At 51.0% G+C, this 17,679-nt stretch overlaps 7 protein-coding genes across 7 annotated transcripts; 3 read left to right on the top strand and 4 right to left on the bottom strand.

Moving 5' to 3' along the window:
• Nucleotides 1-402: 402 nt before the first annotated feature.
• Nucleotides 403-2,863, top strand: ASPBRDRAFT_53570 (uncharacterized protein; the record flags this gene model as incomplete). The annotated part of the gene is made up of 2 exons (XM_067627091.1): nt 403-1,780; nt 1,827-2,863. The coding sequence occupies 2 exons, from the start codon at nt 403-405 to the stop codon at nt 2,861-2,863; spliced, it is 2,415 nt and encodes an 804-aa protein (XP_067480604.1).
• Nucleotides 2,864-3,179: 316 nt separating this feature from the next.
• Nucleotides 3,180-5,075, bottom strand: ASPBRDRAFT_173983 (uncharacterized protein; the record flags this gene model as incomplete). Its single annotated transcript, XM_067619762.1, has 2 exons — nt 4,172-5,075; nt 3,180-4,093 (listed from the first exon to the last, which is right to left on the bottom strand). The coding sequence occupies exons 1-2, from the start codon at nt 4,968-4,970 to the stop codon at nt 3,180-3,182; spliced, it is 1,713 nt and encodes a 570-aa protein (XP_067480603.1). The 5' UTR covers nt 4,971-5,075.
• Nucleotides 5,076-5,288: 213 nt separating this feature from the next.
• On the bottom strand, nt 5,289-6,248 carry ASPBRDRAFT_41024 (GNAT family N-acetyltransferase). The gene has a single exon (XM_067624481.1). It carries the CDS (start codon nt 6,155-6,157, stop codon nt 5,366-5,368), a length of 792 nt encoding a protein of 263 aa, XP_067480602.1. The 5' UTR covers nt 6,158-6,248; the 3' UTR covers nt 5,289-5,365.
• Nucleotides 6,249-6,300: 52 nt separating this feature from the next.
• On the bottom strand, nt 6,301-6,905 carry ASPBRDRAFT_670671 (uncharacterized protein; the record flags this gene model as incomplete). Its single annotated transcript, XM_067628837.1, has 3 exons — nt 6,301-6,511; nt 6,564-6,577; nt 6,643-6,905. Coding segments are annotated over 3 exons (287 nt in total), but the record flags the coding sequence as incomplete, so codon positions are not given.
• Nucleotides 6,906-6,916: 11 nt separating this feature from the next.
• Nucleotides 6,917-9,093, top strand: ergS. The gene has a single exon (XM_067624480.1). It carries the CDS (start codon nt 7,373-7,375, stop codon nt 8,807-8,809), a length of 1,437 nt encoding a protein of 478 aa, XP_067480600.1. The 5' UTR covers nt 6,917-7,372; the 3' UTR covers nt 8,810-9,093.
• Nucleotides 9,094-9,459: 366 nt separating this feature from the next.
• On the top strand, nt 9,460-10,722 carry ASPBRDRAFT_670667 (uncharacterized protein; the record flags this gene model as incomplete). Its single annotated transcript, XM_067628836.1, has 4 exons — nt 9,460-9,520; nt 9,595-10,030; nt 10,110-10,233; nt 10,306-10,722. 4 exons carry the CDS (start codon nt 9,460-9,462, stop codon nt 10,702-10,704), a joined length of 1,020 nt encoding a protein of 339 aa, XP_067480599.1. The 3' UTR covers nt 10,705-10,722.
• Nucleotides 10,723-14,207: 3,485 nt separating this feature from the next.
• Nucleotides 14,208-16,392, bottom strand: ASPBRDRAFT_173972 (sulfite oxidase). The gene is made up of 2 exons (XM_067619761.1): nt 15,931-16,392; nt 14,208-15,854 (listed from the first exon to the last, which is right to left on the bottom strand). Exons 1-2 carry the CDS (start codon nt 16,173-16,175, stop codon nt 14,378-14,380), a joined length of 1,722 nt encoding a protein of 573 aa, XP_067480598.1. The 5' UTR covers nt 16,176-16,392; the 3' UTR covers nt 14,208-14,377.
• Between the last annotated feature and the right edge of the window lie 1,287 nt (nt 16,393-17,679).

Raw genomic sequence — 17,679 nt, 5'->3', positions numbered from 1 at the left:
ACAATGGATGCCAGACATCTCCGATACATGAATGCGAATGAATGAGACATTCACAATGTTGACAGTGGATCTCCAATACTACATAGTTACTTAGTACTCCGTCGTAAAGGTGAAACGTGGAGGCGAGGCTTTGGACTGCAGCTAACGGAGCGACCGTCAGCACCAGCCTTGGAGGGAGTTGCTAGTTGGTTAATGCTTAGTTGTTTTGGCCTCGAGTCCAATGGCTGTGCAATTTAGCCCGCCTTTGGGGGGCCGCCCGGACCCAATGGTGACTTTCTTTATTGATTATTCCCATCCCATCGTGCAGTTCCTCTTCTTCCTTCTTTTCTCTGTCTTACTCTCTCGCTCCCTCTCCCCCTTCTCTCTCTCTCTCCCATCATTCCTCTCATCTCACCCTTCTCCATGCCCCTCTTTCGCCGTAAGCACAAGCCTTCTGCTGCCGCGTCTGCATTCCGATCTGTCGAGCATCTGCCCGCTGCCCCTGGCGTCTACCCCGACGACGATCTCGACCGTCGTTTCTCCGTCTCCACCTCCCGCGAGCGTCTCCCTCCATTGCCTGTCACTTCCACCACCACCAACAATAACTCCTCCACGGCTGTCAACACCATCCCTTCAGCCACCACCGCTTCTGCCTCCACCTCCACCACGCCTGGTGCTTCTCCGCAACTCTATCAACAGGAGAACACGACCCAGGAATATTCCACCTCGTATCCCCTGCGTCGCTCCAAAAGCCAGCGTCATACCAGCCCGCGCGGCAACAACAGCAGTGACGACACTCCGGTACGGCCAGCGTCCCCTGCACCCATCCTCGATGCTGACCCTGACCATCAGTCGTGGCCGCTGCCAGCCGAGCCACTGCAGCCTGTTGAGCCAGAACCTCGCAAATCTCGTCGCAGTCTCTTCTCCCTTCACTCGTCCGCAGCCGCGCGCGACCAGTCCGGAATTCTGCAGCGCAGCCGGTCGGTCAAGAAAATCTCCGCGGGTCGACCATCCAAACAACAGCGACCGTTGTCGATAGACACCACATCCGAACGCCGCCCAGGAACCTCGTGGTCGCGAGAGCATGAACTAGACGCCCCGTGGCCCAAGGTTCCTCAAGCCCGTCGACCCCAACAGCAGCCGCAGCAGCAGCAGCAACAGCAGCAACCACAACAGCAACCGCCGGCGTTTGTTCAGGGTCAGGCACCTCCGCCGCAACCCCAATCACAAGGCCCGACGCCGTCTCATACTGCGGCAGAATCTCCGGTTCAGCCTCCGCGGACCCAACTTCAAACACCACAGCAGTCACAGAGTCGATCCCCCATGCCGCAGAACACAGGACCGACGCCGACGCTCGACACTCGACCCCCTCGTTCACCGCATCCTTCCGTCCAACGCTCCAATACCGACAGCGGCCTGCTGGAACATCTGACTCGTCCGTCACCGGTGGAGCCATCCCGACAGCCCGCTGACTTGGCCCCAACACCGCCCCAACTGGACCCCACGGTCGGACCTCGACCTTCTTCCCGCCAATCCCTTGGGCCCCCTTCACCATTACGTCCCCTCCCCGTTCATCATCCAGACACGGTTGCCAGTGGCATGCCCGACCGTCCATCCGCGCCCTCAGGACAGTCTCCTGTCCCTGGGCATTCCACATATCCGGAAGCTGGCTTCCGGAACAATACTGCCTCGACCCCGGAGCAGGGGCGCAACACGCCCAGTTCGCGTGACAGTCGACGTGATCGCGAGGATGCAGCCGAGATAGATGTGCGGGCTTTGGTTCAGAAGCATGATGAGCTTCGTAAGTTAGCTGCCGCCCTAAATGAAACGTTGCTAATCGTTTGCAGAGGCCAAATACTCCAAGGTTAAGCGTTACTATTTCGAAAAGGAAGCGCAGGTACAGCACCTTCAGAATACGGTAGCACACCAACGTATGGCCGTGTCTCGTACGGTGTTAGATGACAATGAGTATGCCAATCGGTTCGGTCGACTGGACGGGGCAATCAAAGATTTAGCCTTTTCCATCCGCAAAGACTGGGCGACGCTGCCCTCCTGGCTGAACGGGTACGTCAATGACGACGCACACACCACGGGCACCAAAGAGATGACAGCGATCGGACGAGCGGTGATGAGCCGGTGGCTAGTCGAGGAGCTGTTCGAGCGCTACTTCCACCCGGCCTTGGAGCCCACCTTCAGCCGCCAGCTCAAGAGCATCGAGATGAATCTGCGACGGCAGCAGGTGCAGCCGTCCACCGAGGAAGACAAGGAGAACGCGATCGCACGCATCTCCAACTGGCGGCGCACCACGCTCGACGGGCTCACCAACCTGCAAGGTCCGCAGGCGGACGAGTACCGGGCGCAGCTCATCGACCGGCTGATCAACAGCCTGGTAGCGACGCTGATAGCGCACTTGCACGATCCGCCGCCGCCGGGGCTGGACAACGGGGCACGCATGATCGTGGAAAACGCCGTGGGCATAGCCGAGAAGATCCCGCTGGAGTCGCGCGACATTTGCGTGGAGTATATCCTCCCCGGGACGGTCCTCCAGGAGGGAACCATGAAGGTCGAGACGGGGCTGCCGCCGCTGACGCATGTGCGGACCGAGTCCGGAGGCTCCGCCGAGCAGGAGCGGGCAGAGGGCCCGGACGAGGCCGAGGGAGGAGGAGGCGCCGACAATGGACCGCCGCAGCGCGAGCAGCGCATGCGATCGGTCTTCAGCTCGCTGATGGGACGGCGGCCAGGTCCGTCCGCACCAGCCGGAGAGACACGCGAGGAGCGTGAGCGCGGACCGGGACGAATCCGATTTGCCTCGTTTGTGACGGCGGAAGTGAGGGGAAGAGGACCGATGAATGTATTGGTCAAGGCGCCTGTATATGTTGAGTGATGAGATGAAGAATTGCATACAGGATAGATGAATATTCAAGGATATGAATTGATGACATGATGCATGATGCATTATTAGTACATTACCATCCTCCATCCTCCTACCCAGTTCGATATTAAATCTATTCTATGCCAGCATATACAGCATGAGAGCCAAACAAATAAAAGAAAAAAGAGACAAAGAGAAACAAGCTAATGCACGCAAGCATGCATGACAACACACACACATACCACTATGTTGTGTCCAGCACATCCACATCCATCCCAAACATAGACAAACATAACTAATACACCAGGTACTAAGGTAGAAGACAAGTCTATAAACACCCAAACCACCATTTCCGCTTCCTCTCCAACACCTCATTATCCTTCGGAATAGATTCCAGAAAAACCAACACCCCCAAAACCTCCAACAGAAACCTCTCCCGATACGCCACAGCCCTGCAGACATTCCCATCAAGATACTCGTTCATTTTCCGAAGGAAGAGGTCTGTGTCGTGGCGGGCGAGAGTGAGGAAGTCGTCTGCTGTGAGGGAGATTTCCACCTCTTCTTCCCCAGTGATATCGTGATGGATGTTTGGGTGTGGTTTTTCATTATTGTTGTCGGTATTCCCTCCGGGGATTGTTAATGATTCCAGATCAAGTATATCCTCTACACCTCGTTCGAGGGTCTTATCGTGATCGATCCACACGCAGAATCCCTCGAACATCCCGTTTCGGCTGAGGAAGGACATGACGGAGGATGGGGATTGGCGGTTGAGGATGTGGCGGGGAAGTTGGATTCCTTTATCTTTGGTGGTGGATGATGATGCAAGCATGCGGTGGAGGTGTGTGGCGCTGCTGAGGTCGAGGAGGAGGTCGATTTTTTCATTTCCAGTACCACCAGTTCCACCATTGCCAGTGGCAGTAGCAGTAGCAGTAGCAGTGGTACTAGCAGGGGTGGTTGTACCACCACCGCGTCTTTCCATATCCACAGCAGTTGTCATAGGAGCAGTATTAGACGAAAGCAAAGGCCGATCATACCCGACTCTAACCCTCCAGAACCAATTACACGCGATTAAACTCACAATGCAAGGGATCAGCACCACATAGCCGTACCACATGGTCGCCGTGACCATGCTCGCTGCACCAGCCACGAGACCATTGATCCCGTTGACGAGAGCGTGGAATTGTAGACTGCGGAAGCGCAGACGCAGGGGGTGTTGATACATTTTCACCTCCGTCTCCAGGTCTGTGTCTGTGAGCTCGACCACATTGCTAACATCCCTTGTTGTGGATGTGGTAGTGCTGGTATTGGCAACACCTAAACACCTCCCCCAACAAATCTGAAACCGTATCACCAAGTATCCCGACCACAACGCATTCACGAGCCCAAATACCGCGGCCAATCCATTCCCGATATACCCACTGAGCAAATTACTCGCGACGTAGACGTGATGATTCGCGCCGAAGATCGCCATGATGGTGCCCGTGCCGACGAGAAGAGCCCCGAAGCCCATTAACGCGTCCATGAGGATGCGGTCGACGATTTCGGTGCCGAGTTCGCGGAAGTTGACACTCAGTCTGCTCCTGAGGAGTAACTCTGCTTGTGTGTTCTGTGTATCGGGGGTGGTGGTGATGGAGTCAAGTAACTCGCGTAAATACCGACGTTCTTTCAGCAGCAGCTGCGCGTTCGTGTAACTCAGGTACAGATCTCGAGCAGCGACCAATGTAATCAGCAACGCGATTGGCCCTCCAATTGCCATGAAGACCATGGCGTATTTCGGCACGGGGATCTGGTTCCACACGTTGGCGGCAAAGTCGGCTGCGTTGGCGAGTTCGAGGAAGCCGACGCCGGCGAGGAGGGAGTTGCGGAAGAGAGGTTGGTGGGAGAGGTGGAAGTGATTATTATGATGTTTTTGCTGTCTTCGTTTTGAGGTGCATTTGCGGAAAGGATTGAGGGTGTTGAGGAGGGTTGTGGTGGTAGAGGAAGGCTTTCGGTGGGTGCGGGTGTAGGTTACATTATTCGTAGGAATGATGGTGGTCGAGGTGGTGGTGCTGGGGGTGGACGCGGACGTAATGGTGAGGTCGCTCGACTCGCGGAGGAGCTTAGGGATGGGAGAAGACATGGTGGTGTGGTGGGAATTGGACCACCATGGGGGAGAAACATGGGGTGAAGAGGGAAGAAGAGGAGAGGAGAGAGAGGAGAGGAGAGAGAGGAGAGGAGAGGAGAGGTAGGGAAAGAAGGGGGAAAGGAGAACTGGAACGGGGTTGGGGGATGGGAGATGGGTTATTTGGCCGGATTGGGCCTGGGAATGGGTGGGGCCCGCCCTGTAGGGCTGAGCCGATCATCCGTGGTTGGCCCTATTTTTGGGGTTACGTGGCCTGCTAGTAGCTTTTGCAGGTGCAGATTGCATCCTCAAAGGGATAAATCATCATAAATGGTTCACCGCTAAGATGTTATACGTATGATCATGTGGTCTATCTAATCTATTATACACAATTCTATACAAGTAAGACTTATCTACAAAAACTTCGCTTCCCGTACCATCGACGCCTGGGAATACCCCGGGATCACTTCGTACTCTTCCACCGCTTCAAACCCATACTTCTCATAAAGGGGCCGTCCCGCAGGCGTGGAAGCCAAAAAAGTCGGCACACCTTTCTCGTCTGCCCGGTCCAGCCCCCAACGCAGTAACCTCGATCCGATGCCCCGGCCGTTGAACTGGGGCAGAGTGCCCAGCATGTCGAGGTCTGAGCGATCAGCATTGCCCAGAGAGATACGAAGCAAGTAAAAGGACAACTCACAGAAATACCCCTCTTTCCTCCCTCCCATGACCCTCTGCTTCTCGCTGTCCATCAAATTAAAGAATCGCTCACAGAGATCGGCATCCGAGCTTGGGGGCCAAACAATCTTGGTCTGATTTTTCTTTCCATCCTTAGGTAGCGCCTCTGATGATGAGGCAGGGTACCACCACTTTGCAAACGCAGCTACCGTTCCATCTTCACCCGCAGTAACTTTCAAAAAGGCAGTACTGGGAGTGACAGCTTGCGATTCTTCAATGTCGCGCCTGAACTGGTCTACCCACCAACTGCGCACGTCCTCGGTGATGGGAAACATGCGTCGACTGAACGGGTCGGAAAAAGCATGCAAGAAGACATCCGCGATGGCGGGGCTGTCACCAGGAGTAGCGGGGAGAATACGCAAGTCATCTTTCTGAGGCTTCTGGTGTGCGCGTGCGGGGATTGGCTTGGGTTGTGAGGGGGTGCTGATTAGGCGGGTTTGCAGCTGAGGACGGATGCATGTTTTGGGCATGGTGGGGAGACGCAGACGATGCATGATGTGTATATTGATATCGGTTATGATCGGGTATACTAATGGCCGCTAGTTGACTAGGAGCACTTGTAGAAAATCATTGAGAATTTCTTTTGACTCATTCCTTTTTGCGAAAAAGCGTCACATTTTGCTGGAGATCACGTGATTCTGATGGAACTGTTCCGACTTCCGAGATCGTTCCGAGTGAGTATCATGTAGTGGAGATGCAATTTTGATCAGATCATGTGTAGAATCATGGTGGATGAAACTGGTGAAGAAAAGGTCAAGATTCCGAGTGGCTGTGGATATAATCATACTAGGTAGCCATTTAGGTATGGGCTGTGCTAGGCTGAGCTACCAGCAATAGTCGTTAGACTAGGTTAGAGAGTAGGTCAGCAGAGCTTACTGTGCACGAGAGCACTAACTTAATAGTTAACTATCTACTCCATACCGCTTTATGTAATAGGAAATCATCTTACTCATACGTAGTAATGCATCGTTCTCTTACTCATCAATCTGCGACATTTTCCTGACAGTATGCCTGCAACCCGCGGATTCCGAGCTGCATAATAGGGCTGACCAACAAGCCTCTGTCTGGTCCGCAAGGCAAGACCCTTAAGCTTTTGGAACCGCCCACCGAGCCAATCACCGCCGTTAAATACACCTGTCGCCCCACCGCGACTGTACCTTGGGATGGCACAAATAGGGTCCAGACGAAACAGACATGCAGGACACCAGGCAGCCATATTCTGAGGGAATACGAGCAGTGATGCTTCGATGATTGTGATCATCAAAGACGGGATATTAAAAGAAAGGCAGTGGTGAAAGACCGCAGAAGACTAATCGCTCCTTTTGGAGCTCATGGTCGTCTACGGCGACTCCCATTTCATAAACCCTTGATTCTCCAGTCCTCGCCATCATAAAGCTTCTCATGCTTCTTCATAACGGTGATGCCCGTGTAATTTACTTTCTTTGGCCCCACTAGGCAGGGTTCGCGCCGATCAACAGTTTCGGGCAGTTCAGCGCATCGCTGCACACGCTGTGCCCAATGGCTGTGCTGATGGCAGCCTAGAGTTTTGTTCTCCTCTCCTCTTCTTTGTTCGTCATTCCCCTCGATGTCCTGAGTACAATCGCGCTTCGCTTTTCTTTATATTTGCACCTGTCTGGACACCACTCCTGCGGCTATCAACACACTTTCTTCATCTGAACATCGACATGACCTCATCTGGCCACCCCCGCAAGCAGAAGAAATCCCAGCAGTCCAACACCAAGGTGCTGCTGGCCGACACGATCGGACAATCGCTGTACGAGCGTCTTCTGCAAGCGCGACTCGACTGTCCTATCGTTCACTGGGCACCTGTACACCATCCTCTCGCTCCACAGCAGCTCTCATCCTCCTTCCATTGTAATCTCAGCATCAACAGCACCAGCACCGTCACGTCCTCCCCTTCAGCCTCCACCTCTGACATCAAGAGCATCACGTCCAGCCGCACCAGCCATGATTCCATCCATAAACCCTCATCTTTATCTTCCTCATCCTCCCTTCCCCCCCTCCCCTCCAACCGCATCATAACTCTCGCCGGTCCCTGCGCCACCACCCTCAGCACCCTCACCACCATCGCCCACCTCGCCGCCAAACACAGTCAAGTCTCACACATGTCCCTGCTGGACCCCAGCTACACCATCTTCCTCAACACCACCCACACCGCAGCGCTCTGCTTCAAAGTGGTACACCAAACCGCCATCATCGCCGGCGACCCCATCAGCGACGAAGAGAGCATCCCCTCGCTCCTCTCCGAGTTCAAAACCTACCGCAAAGCCCGCCTCCTCGGCATGGCTTTCCTCGGCGCCAGCCCCCGTCTCACGCACTACGCGCAAGCCCAGACATCAACCAAAAACAAACACAACTGGACGATGCTGCACTTTGGGACCTCGCGCGTCCTCAACCCCACCACCAACGCCCTCCTCAACGAATCAGCCGGAAAGCGTCTTCTGATACAGAACAAACAACTCCTAAACCCAGATAAAGGTGGAATAACCCTAGACATATACGTTCCTGGCAGTGACGCTGCCTTGGAGAAAGAGTTACAAGATATCTACACCACCTGGCGCGAAACCCGCAACACATCCACCACCCCTCAAGCCTTCATCACCGAATACACCTCCCCGTTCTCCTCGACTCTCCTCCCTTCCCTGATGACCTACATCTATGCTAAAGATAAAGATGGCGTGCCGATTGCCTTCGCGGCCCTGCGTTACTGCGGCGCTAACAACGGATACCACATTGATCCGTGTGTTGCGCTGCCGACAGCGCCCAAGGGACTTACAGATCTGTTGATGTTTGCTGCGATGGCATTGTGTCGACATGGAGGAGTGTCATATCTGAGTGTGGGATTTGAGCCGCTGGAGGAGCTCGGTGAGGTGAGGGGGTTGAGTGGCCCGTTGGAACATTTAGCCAGGGGAGCATATCGGTTTGCATTCAAAAGGTTGCCATCGATTCAGGGGAAGAAGGCATATCATGATAAATGGAGGACAGAAGAAGGGTTGGAGGAGAAGTTGTTTTTGGTGTTGACTGGTGCGGGTGGCGGGTTGGGGGTGGTGGCGGTGACGCATGTTGCGAATGTGAAGATTCGCAAGGTGGTTTGGGGGTAGCCATTAGCAGAGGGGTGTAAGTAAGTATTATTTAGGGCATATTGTCTTTCTGTTTAGTGTATTATCTTGGATGGTTGGATGGATGGTGTATGATATGGCGTTGGATATGGTACTTCATCGTGTTATTGTTGGATAGGAGTTAAGCATATAACGATTGGCTTCACTTGGATTTGCACAAGGGCGGAGCAATACTGTTCTAGTAGATAAATCACTCTTACTACTTCCTTCTCCTTATTGGTATCAAACACCAGCCTCTTATAAGCAGTCATCACCCAACGTCCGCTAGCATACCCTGAGATACTCTGCCACTGCCTCACTGAAACATAATCAGTAACACAGTCATATCCACACCCAACAATATTATACACCTACACTTCTTCACATTCCACTTAAGACTGAATTCCATATACTAAAGAAAGTGATCCTAGAAGAGGTCTCGATGGGGAGATCAGGCTGTAACTACGGCCTAGGCAGCAGAGCCGGTGAAGTGCCTAGCAGGTACGGTGAATGCCAACAATTCTCCCACCCTGATTCATTACAGATCAAACAACAACATAAATTTCCTCTTCCTACTAACTTTATAAACACACATTCCATCATTCTACCCACAGAACACAACCAAACTTCCACTCAATACTCTGCTCTCTACCATGTCCGCCACCATCCAAACCCGCGTCGTCCCTCTCGACCAGCTAATCCCCCTCGTAACCAGTCAAGACCGTGAAGGTAATCCATCTCTCCCAATACTTTCTACACAAAACACACCCTCTAACACACCAATCCAGAAAAAGACATAGAAATCCTCACCCCACGAATCTATCAGCAGTCCAACACGGTCACGTCAACCCAGTTATACGACTGGGCCCACGACGACGAAGATGACGACAGCAACCCCGACGACCACCAATTCGCCCTCCTTTTCCAAGATCTCTCCAGTTACCAGCCTGACGATGATTCCTCTTCCCCAGAAATACTAAGCATCTTTGTTGACCCTATCCCATCCACAGTGAAGACACCACCAAGCCTTATTACTGGCCCTATCACATCCACCGTGAAGATCGTCCTACCCCGAAAGAACTGGATAGTGGGGCGCGAATGGCCAAAGTACGAGCGAATACTGGATACCTCACATAGTTCTACGCTGCAATCGTTGATGCGGACCGTCTATATGAAGCTGGATGAAGTTAGGGAGGAGGCACGCGCGCGAGGGGTGAAGATTCGGTGAGTTTATGCCTACTACTACTCTACCACTAAACCTTAATTAGGAGCAGGGAAGGGGCTTATAATGTTTGTGTGTCAGGTTCCCTTCTGGTATGCCATCAACAAAGTATGTGATCGGCCGTCAAATATATCGCAGTAGGCCAGTGGGTCAGGTTGCCGTTGGACCGATGGGCAAGGAAGTCCCCGTGATTTCGTATTCTGCGGTGGGTATCCCCATCCCATCAATATGAGGATTTATTTATATGTGGTAGCATATCTAACAAGAAACGAAACAGTGGTACGAAGCACAAACCTGGGATGAATTTGTTGCAGAAGTCCTCAGCGTCATGCTCGGCCATCTCACCCGCAACATCCGCATCCGTATCCGCAATCAGCGGCTACAACAAGATCAGGAAGTGTTCGTGGTGGGATTCTATGGTCCGCAGATTTACATCGCGCGCGGGTATTTCCCCGTCGAGACCATAAACAGAGTGCATGATAAGGGATGTGCGGATGATGAACAGTTCGAGTTGCTGTTCACACGCGGTTATGATCCCTTTCGGAAGGAGGATTGGGTGGAGGCTATGAGGGCGCTGTCGAGGCTGTTTCGGTATTTGGTGAGTGGGAGGGCCAAGGTTGGTGTTATACAGAAGGTTTTGGCGGAGACTGATACTACGGTGGAGAAGGAGAATTGAAAGGGGTGGTTTGCTTGCCATCATGGTGACGGAAATTATTTCAAGCATGGTTTGAGGGACGTCTTAAGACATAGATGAGCGATCCCAGTCGATACCGCATTTTTGTTTTTCATATGTACTACTGCCTTAATTGGAGATTTAGGATGTATTGTCATGTGGTTAGGATAGTTTTGAAAAGATATTATTTTATTGGAGTATCTTCTGTGGATAAGTACTTCGAATCACTCCGTAGAAGCCTACTAGTAACAGACTTCGACAATTTAAATCTCTACTTGAAGACATGCAGCTCCTCTCTGATTTCAAGGTCCTACACGATCAATGGAATCATCAATAATTACCCTTATCATTATGTTGAAGCCTTATACTTGTTCCTATTGGTACTATCTAAAAAGACATGATCAGCTCCTGCAGCTTAAAGGGCCTCCGCTGAAGATCCTTTTCTCAGTAAGTCTCAACAATGCCTCTCTCCCTTCCACTCCCAGATACTGAAATCCTGATACAAAGCCTAAAACTAATCCCCACCACCACCTCCATCTTAATACTGCCAGCGAGCATTACGAGCCATATTCGGGTGGGTAAAGACGACCTAGACCGAAACGCAACTCTCCTCGTAGCAACAGCTGCCGCAGGCTCCATGTATAGAGAGCTGTTCACGCCCAACTAACACGGATGACTTGCGTAGCCCGATTGACTGTGGTAGTTGGCATGGTGCTCGAGTGAGCAGAAACAAGAAGGGTTATCCGTGAGTTAAGGGATATGAGGAAGAGTGGCCTTTATGAGTTGATACTGTTAGCTCTTGTAATCCATAATTTGGGTGTAATCAAGTCAAGGGCTAAGAAGGGCTGAAAAGATGGGAATAAAGATGCTTCTGCTTGCTCGTGTCACTCACTTGAAAGCCAATAAGTCCAACAATTGAACGTTTCTGTGCGGAAGTGTGGAGATGAAGAGGCGTCAATGATGGGTCGATTGTGCTTCCCGAGGTAATATTCTGAAACCTTTCGGAATCAAAATGTATGGATCTGCTAGTCCATAGGAGAATGTTACCAACAGCGACCTCCGGAGACGGTCCAGATGATCTCCGGCAGCCCCATGTGCTGTTTCGGGATACAGCTCATCATATATAGTATCCCTGCTAGCTTTGTTGATTCCAGCTTCGCTATGACGGTGTCGAAATGTTCTCCAAGTTTACTGGGCGCTTGTTCCTGCTGTAGCAAGATTGCAGAAAGGAAGTGTCTTCCTCCCAGCCTTGATCGACGGGGACAGAATTATCCATGTCACGCCCACTCGGTTGTTGAACGGGACGTTCGTGTAGGCTTGGATATCGCTGTACATTTGCTGGTACCGTTCGAGTCGCTCTGTTGTGAGGTGAGACTCACAGATGAATACTAGATCCACTCTTATATCTCGTAGAAAGACAATCACACTTCTGAGCTTGGCAAGATCTCCCAGACCCTTCGCGTTGAGTTGTGCGATCCTCATTGTCCTTGGTCAGTGAAACAAAGAATTGAGAGACGAAGAAATAAGATGAAAAAGGAGGTAGGAAGGTATATATTGAATATATTCAGGCGAGAGATATGCCGCGTGATATAGAACAGCGTTCCATGCATGCTGATCACAAAGGACTCCTGATCATTGTGCTTAATGATACATAGTTTGGACAGTTTAGCAACTGACTTCCGAATAACTCGCTCAGCTTCAGGTGAAACTCCGCGCGAACAATTTTGTTGGAGAATCGAGCAGCAAAATTGCACGGATGGCTTTGGCTTCTCTGACACCCAACCGGACCGAACAGCCATGGGAGCTGGAGTTCGAATCCTGTTGGATGTTGACTTCCGTTACAAAGCTGTCTTAGACGGCGTAGCCTCAACCCACTAGTAGAGACATTCTCAAGGGCGGAAGAAGTGCAACGGTGCATCCGGATAGACAAGGTAGACATGGCATGAATTGGCAGTCATTATATACCAGCTATGGCCAGATAGCTCAACTGATATAAGACATCCGGCCTGTCTGAGGAGGCTAGAAAGTGCGGTAGGTTCACTCGTGAAGAGCAAATAATATTGAGAGGGTATGGACGTGTTGAATGTGGCAAAGGCAGGCCACCACAGGATGGGGGATATGTTCCGCTGTAGCAAGGGAGAGAGTATAGAAGCCAAAGGTGGCCGCTGAGTGGATATATTGCTGTGCCAGCGGTTGTTGACGTTAGTTTTGCATCGGTTGGGTGAGAGCAAGATTTTCTCGTATTATATATTGAGACATACAAGTCATCCCTGCTCTGAAGCCAGCGATATATCGTTTTGGCCTACTTGGCAGAAACGCTGTTTCGACATATATGTTAGGAGGCGCATCGGTAGACTTGTAGACGTTGTAGGCGAAAAGCTCCAGCTGGGGCTGACCGCTGGGACTGAGCTAGGTTCAATGTACTCAACAGCCACCACGCGTTCATGGGAAGTCAACTCCAGATAGATTGGCCGCGAAGACCGACAGAACTCCGACAGGATTGAGAGAGATGAGAATACCGCGATCGCGACCCGCACTTTCATCAATCTTGTCTCCAAGGAAAGCGTGCAAAAGTTGAAATAGTACCATATATAAAGCTTCCGTGCATACAGGACACAGTGATGGGGTGCCAGGTTCGCGTTTATGGTGCTGTGCTGGTAGGCTCTGGAAGACGCCCGAGCAAACTCGTGTGGTCACGGATAGAAATAGGCATCCAAGGTGCCCATGCTGGCAAGAAATCGTCCAGACAATTGAACGATGCACTTATCTTGCTGACAGAGCTTGTTCGCTCGCATCAACGCTCCAGTATCAAGAGCAGGCGTACGCAGCCATTCTTGAGGTTGCCAATCGAGTAGGCCAGTACGGAAGTTCGTAGCGCCATTCATGCACAGCAGCCCCAAAGCTCACAGCCTTGATTGGTGTGTCCAAGAGTCGGTCCATCATGCGTTTGCTAGACTACCGCTGTATCAGGATCACGGTGCTTGATTGCAAGGCCGATACGCAGACTGCGCTTCGTGGATGTCAGTGATGACTCGGAAGTTATAGATGTATATATGAAGACCACGGGTAATTAGTTGAGCCATGGATGTCATGCGGTAAATGGATCTCAAGAATGAGAATATATCATAAAGTAGTATATACTATCGGCTTGAGGATGATTGAGATCCTGGAGACTTGCTGTTAACCAGGGGGAGGACCTGGTTTATATATCCGTTTGCTCCTAGTCGTGGCTTTCACCAGACTTGGGGGTATTCACCTATATATTAGGCATCACAGATGGTAAACAAAGGAGATCAAGTGAATGTAATAATTACATTTGGGATATGAATGATTGAATAAGGAAACTAATTCAATTGATAATTCTGCTATATAAGATGAATGGAAGATGGGGATCTTTCATAGGCGTAGGCGTGTACTGCTAGTAAATTCCTGATCCCTGGGATGTTCCGATTCTGATCTCCAGTCGAGCGGAGGCTTTCATAAATGGACCTGATTCATAATTATATGTTCACTACGGCGGTGACATGGAAAATATTGAATGTGAACAATACCCCTGTGCGGGTTGGTGTGGGCTACCATTCATCGTATTATTACTCCATGAGAATGCAGACAACAACAGCATTATTATTAATCGCTACCAGGCAATTTGATTAAATCCACCACAAGTCACCTCAAACTAATCATCCACATCTCTCGGATCGTGCTCCTTCCAATACTGCTCATACTGCTCCGGGGTCTGTCCCGGCACAGGCTGATAGAAGGTCAACGGCGCAAGGGGAATGCCTAAATGCTCCATCTTCTCAATCTTCTTCCTTGTCGCCTCATGCTTCTTGTTCACGCTGTACACGCTGATCCGATGCGCCGACGACGTGACATGCAGTCCCCAATTCCACGCCGCCCGAACATTCAACGGCTGCGTATTCAGCGAATTATCCCAACACCGACACACAATCTCAATCCACCCTTCAACATCACACGGCAACTCCATCTCCCATGTTCGCCACGTCCATCTCCCCTTCTTCGACAACTTCTCCTGTGGCACCGAATACCAACTGAACCCTCCATCTGCCGACAACTCCACCCGCTCCGGCCACCGTCCACCCCCGGAATACGCCCATCCCTTGCACCGGATCTTTCCGTCATGGATAATCACCTGCTTCGTCCACGGTGACATGATCGCCGAACTCACCGGCATTTCCTGGATCTGGATCCCGTCCGTGGGGGTCTGGTTATACTTTCCCACCTGCTGGTTGAAGTAGAGGTACTCCCTGCTTTGCACGGGGGCTCGCGACGGGTTTTCGATCGCTTTGATCCGGTACAGCCACTTGACGCTGCGCGCACCGATATACCCCAGCACCACGACCCGCAGCGGGTACCCGTGGATCTTGGGTAATGGCTCGCCGTTCATCTCCCATGCCAAGATCACCTCGTTGGCCTTGACCTTCGACCACGGCACACTCACCACGTAATTCATCGCTTCCAGATCCTTGATATACGTCTCCGCGCCGTACAACTCCAGATGCTTAGCGGGGGCAATCAGTCCTCCGCAATCCTTGATCACCTTCTTCAGACTGATCCCCACATACCGCGCCGTGCCAATTGCCCCCTCCGCCCACGGCGCCTGCGGCACTTCATCACCTTGTCCGCCGTACAGCGCGATCTGCTCGATCCGCCGTGTACCCGAACACTGCATCGTCACTAGTTTCTCGATGCGCGGGAACCGCGTCTCATCTTGAAGATCGTCCAACGTGTAGTTCTTCGGGTGCTTGACGAGTCCGTCGAGCGTCAGACTCCACTTATCTTTCTCGATGAGTGGGATTCCTCCGTGGTTGCGGACGAAGTGCAGCGGGTTCGGCGTGACAACCTTAGAAGTGACGAGCCGCTTCGGCGGCTCCCCGTTATATGGGAATTGGAGGAGGTGCAGCATATCAGGGTGCTTTTCACGCAGAACAGTGCGCCAGCTATCATCCGCCACAGAGGCAAGTTCACCCCCCAGCGCAGCATGCCATTGTTTAAAGTCCTCGCCGGTTAAGACGGGATTAGTATCGGGAATAGGACCAAACATGTAATCCGGACAGGGGGAGAAGGTCTGCGAGGTGAGGATGCGGTGTGCTTTGGCTTTTTTCTCGGGGTAGTTTTCCCATTCCACGTAACTATAACCAAGTATCTCATCATCAGCCACTGGACAACAACAACAACAATAACAACAAGAAAGTAAGATGAACATACCCCTTCCACCCCTCCTTCTCCCTCTTGAACAACTCATTCCGATTCCCCACGGCCTCAATGGCCTCCTCATCTTTATAAAGCTCCTTCGGCTTCGGAGGATAGATATGCACGGTATCCAGACCACTTTGATCGAGGATGGGCAGTTTGTGGCCCGCCATACCTTGCTCGATCTTCCATTCGTCAGGCCGGTTGGTGGTGTCCATTTGGGCGGTTAGGACGGTCATGTTGGTGGTTTGGGTGGCCATGATGACCGATATTATTAGGAAATGGATATATTAGATGAGGATGATGATGGATTGATGAATTGATGGGTAGATTGTGGTTATTATATATGCTAGATGAGCAATGACATGGATAGCAAAAGTACTAGAAGATGGGGAGATGACGCCGGAAGCAGAAAAGAGGGGAGAGGGGGGAATGTATGGATTTTACTGGATTAGATTTGGTGGTGGTGGAAGGTTGGGACGGTGACTTCATGACTACCTACTAGTCTATCTAACTACGTCTATCCCTGTCTGTTATCTACGCTGCTCTCAGCCGAGAATCGCCGATCCTGTCGGGTTGAGGGGGTTGTGGGATTTCTGACTGGATGTGAGTCAGCTTGGTACTTTCTTGTTTCCAGGCTAGATAGTAGATCAAGATGTAGAAGGTGGGATAGATACTTCATGTTGACTCGTTTCAGAGTGGGTAGATCGTATGAGGGGATTGTAGAGCTGGAGTAGCTGGAGTGGAGTCGATACATCAGTATCATCAGTGTGGATCTTAGCAAGTAGCTAGTTTGGTAGACTAAGAAATGGAGGTTGGTCAGTGGCTAATGGAATGGACGTGATTGGTGAATGCGTGGTCTAGATGCGGAATTGGGTTTGGGGAGGGGATTGTGTTCCGATGCATCCGGCATTGTTGCTGATCATATAGCTGTATAATAGATGGGATAGATAAGAGTATACTGCGTATGCTGCATTATGAACTGATGTTTAAGGTGATATTCTGTGTTGGGGAGATATACCCACTGGTTCAATTATAGCTCTGAATTGAATATGATGATATTAATATGAATAGCAAGGATGCGAGTAATAGTCGCAATAGCATGTGATAATAGCTACCACTTCGATCTGTAACACATGGAGATTGACACGTCACAATCCATATGCAGTGAATTCCTCCCGACGGTTGGATTGGCCATTGCCATGCACAGGAATGCTCCTTGACATTTTTTCTCCGAAAGTTACTACTCGAGGCATCCCCGGCTACCCGAGACGTCCAAAACAATGTGCCCCGTGCGACTCTACTATTAATCTGCCTGCAGTCACTGTTCTATGAAAATATAACATTATCAACTCTACATATGATAACTATACATTTAAGAATATATACAGATTTGAAGCTGTTCAGGATAATATCGAGAACTCAGGTCCCTTAGCAGATTGTAGTGAGGGTTGGTTGTAGGAACAGGTGGTTACATGTGAATAATAATGTTTTCTTAGGTATTATAAGTACATCTTAATCCATTTCCTATTATATTATAGTATCCATTGTTACTGTCTTCATATATGTTTAGCTTTCTTTTCTACCTTTACTTCAAGCAGGCAGACTGAACCTTCTACATTCTTCCAAGTAAGATCCTGACTGGTGTGTACAAACATACTATGTTCAAGCAAGTAGTAGTCGGATTCTAGATCAGCATGATCTGTTTGGTTGATCGATTGGTTCAGGAGAGCTTTCTATTCGATGATGGTTGGTGGTAAGGTT

This window comes from Aspergillus brasiliensis, assembly GCF_001889945.1.
Source record: "Aspergillus brasiliensis CBS 101740 unplaced genomic scaffold ASPBRscaffold_4, whole genome shotgun sequence".
Classification (NCBI taxonomy): domain Eukaryota; kingdom Fungi; phylum Ascomycota; class Eurotiomycetes; order Eurotiales; family Aspergillaceae; genus Aspergillus; species Aspergillus brasiliensis.
Note: the sequence above shows the minus strand (reverse complement) of the source record. Positions and strands in the feature narration are given on the sequence as shown.

Bases quoted from the DNA above. Each gene is read 5' to 3' on its own strand.
- ASPBRDRAFT_41024 (XM_067624481.1), bottom strand. From the start codon at position 6,157: ATGCCCAAAACATGCATCCGTCCTCAGCTGCAAACCCGCCTAATCAGC.
- ergS (XM_067624480.1), top strand. From the start codon at position 7,373: ATGACCTCATCTGGCCACCCCCGCAAGCAGAAGAAATCCCAGCAGTCC.
- ASPBRDRAFT_173972 (XM_067619761.1), bottom strand. From the start codon at position 16,175: ATGGCCACCCAAACCACCAACATGACCGTCCTAACCGCCCAAATGGAC. The intron at 15,855-15,930 runs GTATGTTCATCT...ACTTGGTTATAG, and splicing joins GAGAAGGAGGGGTGGAAGGG to TTACGTGGAATGGGAAAACT.